The following is a 10,687-nucleotide window of genomic DNA, read 5'->3' as shown; positions in this document are numbered from 1 at the left end:
TTTCTTAAAATCCGTGTTAGTAACTAAATATGGCTCCTATTATCATACGGAAGGAGTATATAATTGAGTTGAATATTGATGATAAAAAAAAAAAAAAAAATTAATCAAATATTAGAAAATGGTTAATTGGGTTGAGTTGGATTGACAATAATCATCTTTGACTTTTATAATTAATTAAACTTGGTTGAACATTATTGCATTATTGAATAGCATGAGATATGCAGATTATCATGAGTTCTAAATACAGATGCTATTTGAACAATCTTGCATTATTGCATTATTGAATGATCAAGAAGGCACATTATCATGAGTCCTAAATAGAGATGCTATTTGGCACACCCTTCCCTGTAACCCCAGGCCCAGAATACGGCTTCAAGAGCTCATACGGCACCACACCCGCTCCGGACCTATTCTTCAGACTCAAATCCGCATTTCTAGCATCAATGATCCCTTCAATCTCCATCAACTTCCCATGAAATCGCTCAAACGCTGCCTTTATCACTTTATTATCTTCCCAATAAGGCTCAATTTTCCCCCCAATGTACTCTTCATCGGGAGAATGATTCGAAAGCACATCCAAAATCGTCAAAATCACCGTCGCCTGAAGCTGCGATGGGAAACACTCCAGCAGAAACGCCTCCGGCCTTTCTAGAAACTTCTTCTTTTCTTCCGGGCTCGGGTCTTCCACCGGCATCTGCACGCGGGCGGTGGTGGGCCGGTTCGGGAAGTATGCTCCGTAGTCGAACTGCCCGAAGTTCACGGCCGCATGGTGGCCGGAAGCCGTCCATATGATGGTCGTCAGGATCCCGATTAGGTCGTCCGGGGTTTTGAGCTCCGGCCACCACGGCTCGTCCTTTTTGTCGCCGTGCCCTACCGTTTTTATCTCCGTCCACCATGCTTGTAACTCGGTGTCGGACTGTATGAGGCTAGCGTCGGTATAGTATTGTGGAACGTAGTCGGAAACCCACTCCTTGATGGCGTCCCATATAAGCAAACCGTCGTTCGCGTAAGGGTAATCCTCGATCACCAGCTTCACGCCGTGGGGCGCGCTTGGATCCTCCACGGCCAGGCCTCTGGTAAAAAAAAAACATCATTTTGTACACAGATGATGAGACAGTTGACAAAAATTGACTGTTTGTGATTTAAATTACTATTGTCCCTGGTTATAACTAATTACCGGTTAATCAAATCTGCCGGCAGTGCTTGTAAGTCAAATTGCCAGAGAAGGTCGTAAGCAACTGAGCTCAGCTCGATGGAGTACTTTCCGGGGGAGAAAGCGGACTCGATGATCCCATTGCCGTTTATGAGTGCTTGACGAGCCAATGCATTGATCTCCATCGTGTATCGTAGATGGGGATGCAACAATCGATAAATCGGGTGCATCGCGCTTAGTTGCCTGTGTGTCGCAATGATGTATGGTTCGACGCAACAATGAGTTCTTAGCCTGGAACAAAAAAATATCTTTATGTTAATGTAAAGTAAAGAGATAACTATAACTATACTAAATCCTAAATCCTATTTATGTATGGTTTGAATTACTAATCTATCTTGGAATTATATAACCAAAAATGACTTAAATTTTGTATTCTAATGATGTTTTGTTTATTTATCTTTTCTATTAAAGTGCTGCTTAGAGTTTAGAGTAAGTGCGAAGTGATATACCAATGACTGATCAACTGATGATAACCAGAGTCGTGAGCGAGGACGTGGGATTTAGCCAGTCTCCACAACCAGATGCCTGTAGGCTCCCAACTTGGAAGGAATACTCTATTCCAATGGGGCTTGTCGCCTATCTTTGGTCGGGTCAGCTCGATCGCTAAGGGCCTTAACGTGCCTGATGGCATCAAAAAGAACAACGTCCTCGACCCATAAAGGGTAGTCCCCTTTTGCTCTCTCACTCTTTCCACATACGGCAAAAGCAAATCATGGTAATCTAGGACGAAAAGCTTCTTCTCTTTGATTGCATCCTCAAGAGTAGAAAATCCTCGAATTTCATTTTCCACCATTTCCTTGTCAATTTCTGACACTGCCGGTCCATACACTTCTGGATCAAGATTACTCTTCAATGGCCATTCCGTGACTAACTGTATGGCGCATGGATTGATCCCTGCTAGAGTTTGTCGAGCAAATTCTGCATCCCTAAACCACGCAAGCCTGTCTCCTGCATCAACAATATAATATTAGGATGGCCGACTGCACATTAGTTTATCAATCATATTCATGCATAATCGAGAAATGTACATACTGTCAACGAACTCAGGAGTCTCAAAGCGCAAGACGCTATTGCCAGCTTCAGAGATTGATCTGACAAGCCTAGGTATGATGTTTCCCAGGAATCCGGTGGTCGGAATATCAGGGAGGTGGACCCCTTCGTTAAACAAACCGTCTATGGCTGAAAAAAACGGAAACCCTTGGTCAGGGTCGGTGGCATATGTCCTGAGCGATGGGATCAGCGCGTGAACCACTGAGTAGACCGTCTTTGCTTGGAATGTTGCTTGCTTTACTTGCGAAAATGCTTCGTCTCGTGGAACATACACGTCGTCCGACCTAGTCTCCGATAATGGATCTATCATGTATAAAATAATTGAGTATGTTAGTATTTTTTAGTTATTGAAGCAGACTAACCAAACCCTGGCCACGTTCAGTTTCATTCCAAAACCAATTGGTGATAGGAAGAATGACACACTAAGCTAGGCAATGTACCTGCTTTAGTTCTTGGGCGGCCAGTTCTGCAGCGGCGAGGATAGGGATGTTTGGGCCCGCCGAGAACAGGGCGGGCCAACTCAGGGTCAGCGTCTGGGTCGCCAAGGTCATTGTAGACGTCGTAATCGTAGATCCTGTCAGAGGCCTTGCGCTCTCCTTCGCCATCTCCTCGCTGAGCAACCAGATCTTTCTCCCTCAATCTTACTAGCCCACTCGGAGTTTCGGATGGCAAGTATGACTGCATGTATACATGCAAATTAGTTAGTGTGCATGATTTAGTAAAATTTATCTGATTCCAACCAAAAGTTACCGTGTTAGAAAAAAAGACTCTCTTCTCCTGACTCTCGAATTGGGAATGAATCCAAGAATCACAGTGGATGTTGATAATGCCAGAGGGGAATCCATCTAATGCAATGTTCTTAACGAACATTTCTTGACGATGTTCATTCTCAAGTTTAACGGCACCAATCTCTCCAAAATCATCTGGGATTTCGAAATTGGACTCGTAGTAGATCTCATTCTCATGTTCCCCACTTTTACGTGCAAAAGATTGCAGTGTGGCCTTCTCCTCTCCAGTTTCTTGGATTTTCCATAAAATCAAAGTAAAATAAATTTAGGAATTATTTGATAAAATTGACAAGGCATGTGGGCTAAGAACTATGTAAAATTTATGAGTAGATCATAAAGGTGTATTTATAAAATACATGATTTTTTTTGCTACTATATATAGAATACTGTTTTACATGATTTTGTCCACATATTGTATTCATTACACCTTTATCACACAAAATAATGAAGACGCCAATTTCAAAAATTATTAGTATCATAATTCATAAGTAATTTTCAATAGATTTTGTATACTGTATGCATTACAAAACCCAATATTTATAGTCGATTATAAGTATTGTTTTAATATCTGCATATTATTTTCCACAGTTTTCCTTTTTTCTTTTAAATTTTCCTTGACCAGGCTGGGTAATAGACTAATAGTGAATACTACTACTATGTTGTAATACTAGTAATTTATTTAATGTTATTTTGATTATCCTTTTGCGATCTCCCAAAAGAAAAAAAATGCAACCTGCACTTAAATGGTACTAGTAGCTTTCCTCATTTACGTCCAAATTTTGGAATTTTAGGTTGATTTGATTGGTCGCTGTGCATGGTCCCTACTCCTATAAATATATTCTACTGTATAATGCCCCCACCAAATTTTAAAAATTGAAATAAAAAAATAAAATAAAATTGGAACCATGGGAAATAAGAGTCTCCAAATTTTCATAGCGCTATGATCGAGTAGTATACGCTGCTGCCTAAAGTATAAATCGAAATATCGAATACACTCTATTTCTATCATTTAAACATAATCGGGTTCGAACCTGAAATTTTTTTATCATAGACATTAAACACTCTACTATTAGAACAACTCACAACCATAATAAGTTTTCCCATTTTAATAAATATTTCCTCAGTTTCCTATTAATTAACACCAATTTTCTTTATAGTCGGTTCACAATTAATTGACATCCTTATCCTTTTTTTTTACTATTTTTAGTAATGGACTCTATATTTTCACTAACGCATCTCACTTACATTTTATTTAAAATTAATATATATATATATAAGTAAGACTCATATTCTACTAATTCCTTTTACCCACTTTTCATTATATTTTTTAAAACGCGTGTGACAATTTATAAGGGACGAAGGGAATATACAGCGGTGTCAATGGGTAAATGATTGTATGTGGTAAACTTGTGGAGTATATAAGTGAACAACTATGGATTAAGATAGATTTGTATTCAAAGATAAAATTCATCTTTATATCACGTACTATCTTTTTAATACACCATAAAATTATTACCAAGAAAAATGCATTACTGTACTTCCTCCGTTCTATTAAATAGTATGAAACATTTGATTTTTGGCACGAGATTTTATATAATGTTGTTTTGTGAATTAATAAATAGATAGTAAAGTAACAGATGAACATATAGAGAAAGTGTTAGTTTCTATTTTTTTGAAATATTTCATTGTTAATAGGACAATCCAAAAAAAAAAATATTTTATTTTTAATAAAAGAGATAGTATATATATATGTACTCCACTTGTTAATAAGCACTTTATGATTCTGTACTCTATTACCACACAATAAAATCATCCTATACTGACACAAAACTGGAAACATCATGTTGGAAACTTTTGTCAAAATTTAAGTAGCAAAGTTGAGGATATATTTGTCAATTACTTCCTTCGTCTCATAAGAATATGTTTTTTTTTAAAAGTTTGTCCCATAAGAAGATGATTTTTTTTATTTTAAATTTTCTTCTCAATAATGAGGTGAGACATATTTTAAATTGCAAATTAACGTTTCTAATTGTATACACAAAGATTGTTCATGCATTACTTTATCCATATATATGTATTTAATTATTACATATAATAATCAAGGCTCTAAATTAGAGCACCTAATATTCGACTGATAGATCCGTTATTTCACTGTGTATCCTCAAAATTTTCTCTAACTGGGGAAAACTAGGAGTATATATTTTGTTTTATTTTTGAGTAATATCATACTGTGTTATTATCCTTTTGTAATCCAAGGGAGCAAATGCAACCACCAATTTAAGTGGAACTCCTTTTTTCCATTTTTACGCATAGGTTGATTTGATTGGTCCCTGCGCGTGGCCCTTGTAGACTATAGATTATATTAGAATATGATATCTTAGAGATTGGACATTATAATAAGTATATTGTTAGAAATTGCAAAGTGGGAATTTAGTTAGTGACAAATTCTTTAATTTTTTAAACGAAACATATTTAAGAAAACCCTAAAACCTATTCTCATAAATGCATAATAATATAAACATATGAAACAGTAGTAATTTAAAATTGGACTTACTCTCATCGACCTCTGCTGCGACGAGCTCGACTTGCAGGGTTCGACCGAGCAAGTCGGTTAGCCCGTCGAGCCCCTGGCTGATGCCGAGGTGGCTGAGGGGGCCGCCCACGGTCTCGAGCACGGTGATGACCACCTTAACGGAAGTTGATTTCTTGACTTGGGTTAGCACGCTGGCATTCACGCCGGTGGAAGCACGGCGAAGCCGGAGATTCCTAGGTTTAGAGCGGCGGGGGATGGGAATGGAAGATGAAACATTTCCATCGCCGGAGCGAAATTGGTTGTGTAGTTTTGGAGGTAGGGTTTGAGTTGTTAAGCAATGGGATTTGAGGAAATTGTTGGTTTTGCTTAGCATCATTTTGGGAGGGAATTTGGAGATACAAGAAGGAATTTGAGTGGTGGTGGTCTGTTTCTGAGCTAGGCTTCTTGAGTTCTTTATATAGAAGTTGAACACAGAGAGATAACCCTAGAAACAAGAAGAAGATGATGAAGAAGAAAAACATGTCATTACACGTGGCATAAAATTGAATCATGATGTTAATTACGTCATAGATATTAGTAGTACATTGTAAGGTGTTAAGTCTACCGTTCAAATTGTAAAGTAAAAAGAGATTAATTTAAATATGAGTCACGTTTCCTATCACCAGTTAGTCTCCATTTAACATACATATTAGTACACTTCGACGAACATCATGACCATACTTTATTAGCCAACGTAAATTTGACATACACTATAAAATAATGGATAGCTAAGGATATTTTTTTTATTCAATTAAGGATGCTAATTTGGGTTTCTAAATACATCACCTATGATTTAAAAAACGTCATTATTTTTAGTGTTTCAATTAAAATTAAGGAACACAAATGAAAGAGTTCTAGGAAAAAAGGAAGATTAAGAGTGTAGTAGACAGTTGTATTCTCAATTTAAGAACGTTTTTCTTTGCGTCTTAAATTTTGACAATTTCAAAATTTCTAACACCTCTAATTTTGCGACCTTACAAGATGAATTTGATATAATATTAGAGCATAATACACTTAAATCCAATCTAATATAAGAAAAAAATTTTGACTTAGAATCTGAATGCTCACCTCTAGTTTAAGTCATATATAAACCCTAAAAAGTCTCATAAAACATAAAGTTATTCTTTACATTTTTATAGGTACAATTGAAGGAGAGTGAACTGATACATAACCAATTTAAGCTAATAAAGAAAAAAATAGTCACTAATGTACGGGGAATAAACAAAGTAGGAGTATTTTTTTTGTTTAAATGACAATTCGCAACTAAACTTTTTTTTTTTATTATTGTGAATTATCCTAAGACTAATCTTGTTATAATTCACAGCGAGCAACTTCTAAACTCTAATTATCATGAATAACATATATGTTTATTCAACATAACTTTTTTATTATTCTCAACCTCACATTCACTGTTCACATGTTCTGAAGGGATAAGTACTGTGTACATGTGGAAACAAATACAAAGGTGAAATGTTTTTCCAAACATGTGAAAATCGATTTTGAGTCCCGATCATGCTTGCTAGATATTTAATTGGATCATTTGTCTCCTTTCAAGAAGAAAAAATAAATAAATTTTGATTGGATATATAATTTCTTTTAAACGATTTATATCGAAATTAAAGTGACCCAAACTTAGCCGTCCTCGGGCCCCATTATCAAGTTCAACAGCAAATAAGATAATACTCTCATATATTCTAGATCAAAAAATTTGATCATTTTTGCAAATTTAGTTTATGTTTTCAATGTTGTGATATTTTCATATCTGATAATTCCAACCTTTCTACTGTCGTCAGTGGATATTTCACCTACCAATAATGATAGGGTCAAATAATGGCAGTGTTTCTGTTCATCTTAAAATAATACTAGTAAAACTAATGATATAGTATGACCTTTTAAGATAGATTGAGAAAATGGCTTTTAAAATGATTAGCTCTTTTAAGAATTTTTTTTAAAAAATGACTACCTTATAGTTGATTTATACAGAATAATTACTAATTAGTCCAATTATTAGGATTTTTCTATATAGATGCATGATATATATTGTGGTATTATTTATTGATAGCTCATAGGTGATCTATCTTTATGAAAGTAAAAATAGCTAGGTAATGGCCAAATAATGGAGAACTAATGATATAATAACACGCGGTGATAGAGAATATTGTTGTTATATATCCGATATGGGGCTAGTTTTGATTGAAGACAAGTGATAATATAAAATAACAAAATATGGAGTATTACAATTGGGTATGGCAGATCTAGACTTTCTGAATCTCTCTTCACCACACATTCTTAGTATAGTAGATTTTATGAAGCATTGGTAACAACCAAAATATATGGTTGAGACTGGAAAAAATTGAAATCGCTTGATCAAGTGAATTAATTAACCTTCAATTAGATGGGATTGGACATGAGAGGTCATTTAAAAGGATAACACATGCACAACAGTATAAGCCATAAGGGCATATGGTGAAATCATTGAGTAGAAACCATTATTAGTCTTTAAATAATGGAATTTTACTGTTAATTCAACATTTAATGGAGTACAATTAATGGTTGTATTCACCCTTTCAATTAGTACTCCTACAAGATATACGGTGGATGCATCTTCTTATCGGATGAATGTAGCACCTGAGTTCAAATTCTGAAGAAGGCATAATTTTTATATTTATTATTCATTTTCTGTTCACTGATTTTATGTGCTAGCTACTTATTCATTTTCATTTCTCACGAAAAAAACGTTCTCACTATTGGCTAAAATAAGAGTAACTTTCAAAATATAAAATACTAACCATTTTTATATAATGAAAATCTGACATGCATTCATCATCACTTTGTTGCTTAAATACCTGGCCATGGATTCGAATCCCATGTGGAAAAACTAATATTTGAATTCTTGCATTTTCCAAGATGAATTTATGTGAAGTATTCCACAACAAGTTTTATGTTTCAGCCAAACCCATATATATATATATATATATATATATATATATATGGGGGATGTATTCAAATCCTTTTCATATCTTTTGTCATTTTTCCTTCTTAATTCTAGCCCCACGATTTTGTCATCTGACGGTTAGATTAATGTCACGTGTCATTTAATAATGCACATTTTCATTCTAATAATGCACAGCGGCTAATAATGCAACATTATAGACTAATAATGCACATTTTCATTCTAATAATGCACAACGGCTAATAATGCAACATTATAGACTAATAATGCATTGATCACAACCATCCAATTCAATGATCCAAGGGCTGAGATTAAGAAGGAAATAGGACACTTAGGGTGCAAAGGAGCCTAACGCACCCCTATATATATATATATGATTGATATCAGTTGAGAACTTTTAGTCTAATTGAGAATTGAGATTCATTTGCAGCCACTCATTTTTATTAAATGAGTGGTCCAGATTTTGCCACGTGAAAAATATTTTAGATTAATTAATTACAAAAGGGTAGAATGGTAATTTCATATTTTAATTAGGATTGCAGCGCTACTTTTCCTACTCCATTTTCGTTTCAGCTCATCTATTTTCCCCGGTTAACCAAACCCTCAAATCCACAATTCTCTCATCCATCGATGAAGCGCCCCCTCGCCGACGATGAATTCGATTCCAACGCCACAGCCAATGGCGAATTCGCCGCCGCCAGCGACAAAGACGCAAACAAGAAGATCAAATAGAACGGCGAAGAAGAAGTAGAAAAAATAACAGAGATGTCGAAGAAGGCGGAGGCGGTGCTGCTGGACGAGAATCGCTACCTCTGTTTTTCACAAGTAATAACAGAGATTGATTAATTGGTGATGAATTACGGCGAGGGTCGATGAATTCGGAGCAGAACGGAGTGTTGGAATTTGAAACTGACGAAGCGGTTTTGGAAGGTGTCGACGCGAAGAATTTTGGCAGGAAAATGATGGAGCTCCGGCGGATTAAGTCGGTTTCAAGCGGAAAATCCAGAGATCTGGTGGTTGTTTCCGATCGTAAGGTTTCCAGTAGGAAAAGGAGATTCGATGTTAAGAAAGAGATTAAATTGACGGAGGAAGCATTGTTGGTTCGGTTACCGAAAACGATGCCGGATCTCGAGACGGCGACGCAGCCTTGCTGGAGCATGGAACGATTTCGATTATTGGTCGGCGGAGAGAGATGGAGGACGCGGTGGCGGCGGAGCTGGATTTTGTGAGGAAATGCGGGAAGAGCTACAATTTCTTCGCAGTTTATTGTAACTTATTTCCTTTTTCAATATTCTTATTCGAGCAAAACACTTTTATTTTTGTTAGACTGAACTTTCCTTTCGTTGTTCTGTTTATTTTCTTATATTTTAATTTGAGTATTGTAAACAGCAGAAACTATTGTAAATCACAATCTTTTGTTGGTTTAAAATTTGGATAGTGACATTAATATAGTTAATCTTGATTATCAATTATGTTGGATGTGAGCTGGATTGGAGAATCAAGGTTAATCATAATGCACTATAGGTGTTTGGTGATATTCCCCAGTTGGAAATTAGTTGGTAATAGTTAGATTCAAGATTTAGCTATTTCTTCTTCTTTTTTTAATGTCAACTACGCACATATAATGTCAACTACATATGCAATTCATGTCAACTACACACATTTAATGTCAACTACGTATACAATTCATGTCTACACATATATAATGTCAACTATGTGTACAATCCATGTCAACTACATATACAATTCATGTCAGCTACACACATATAATGTCAACTACGTGTACAATCCATGTCAACTACATATACAATTCATGTCAACTACACATATATAATGTCAACTACATATATAATTTATGTCAACTACAGACATATAATGTCAACTACATGTACAATTCATGTCAAAAAGTATTTATTGAATAAAGTTGTTGACATCGATATTCTCGCTATTGATATATGAATTATAAGTGTTATTTGTTAGTTGTTGACATTTTAAGTGAGTTGTTGACATTCTATATTCTTGCTATTGATATGTGAATTATAAGTGTTATTTTTTAGTTATTAACATTTTAATACGAGTTGATATTCTGACTATTGATATGTGAATTATAA

The 10,687-nt window shown here is 35.4% G+C and overlaps 1 protein-coding gene across 1 annotated transcript; it reads right to left on the bottom strand.

Annotated features, from left to right (window-relative positions):
• Positions 1–253: 253 nt before the first annotated feature.
• On the bottom strand, positions 254–6,038 carry LOC125200341 (linoleate 13S-lipoxygenase 2-1, chloroplastic-like). The gene is made up of 7 exons (XM_089062731.1): positions 5,606–6,038; positions 3,014–3,282; positions 2,704–2,941; positions 2,246–2,566; positions 1,663–2,161; positions 1,178–1,444; positions 254–1,073 (listed from the first exon to the last, which is right to left on the bottom strand). The coding sequence occupies exons 1-7, from the start codon at positions 5,958–5,960 to the stop codon at positions 314–316; spliced, it is 2,709 nt and encodes a 902-aa protein (XP_088918857.1). The 5' UTR covers positions 5,961–6,038; the 3' UTR covers positions 254–313.
• Between the last annotated feature and the right edge of the window lie 4,649 nt (positions 6,039–10,687).

The sequence above is a fragment of the Salvia hispanica genome, chromosome 1, assembly GCF_029641045.1.
Source record: "Salvia hispanica isolate PSC_SH4W2 chromosome 1, Shi_PSC_v1, whole genome shotgun sequence".
Taxonomy (NCBI): Eukaryota; Viridiplantae; Streptophyta; class Magnoliopsida; order Lamiales; family Lamiaceae; genus Salvia; species Salvia hispanica.
This window is presented reverse-complemented; position numbering and strand designations above follow the sequence as displayed.

Excerpts from the sequence above, each read along its gene's own strand:
- LOC125200341 (XM_089062731.1), bottom strand. The coding sequence starts at position 5,960 with ATGATGCTAAGCAAAACCAACAATTTCCTCAAATCCCATTGCTTAACA. Across the intron at positions 3,283-5,605 it reads CGCAGCAGAGGTCGATGAGA|AAACTGGAGAGGAGAAGGCC; the intron begins GTAAGTCCAATT and ends GGAAAATCCAAG. Across the intron at positions 2,942-3,013 it reads GAGTCTTTTTTTCTAACACG|TCATACTTGCCATCCGAAAC; the intron begins GTAACTTTTGGT and ends GTATACATGCAG.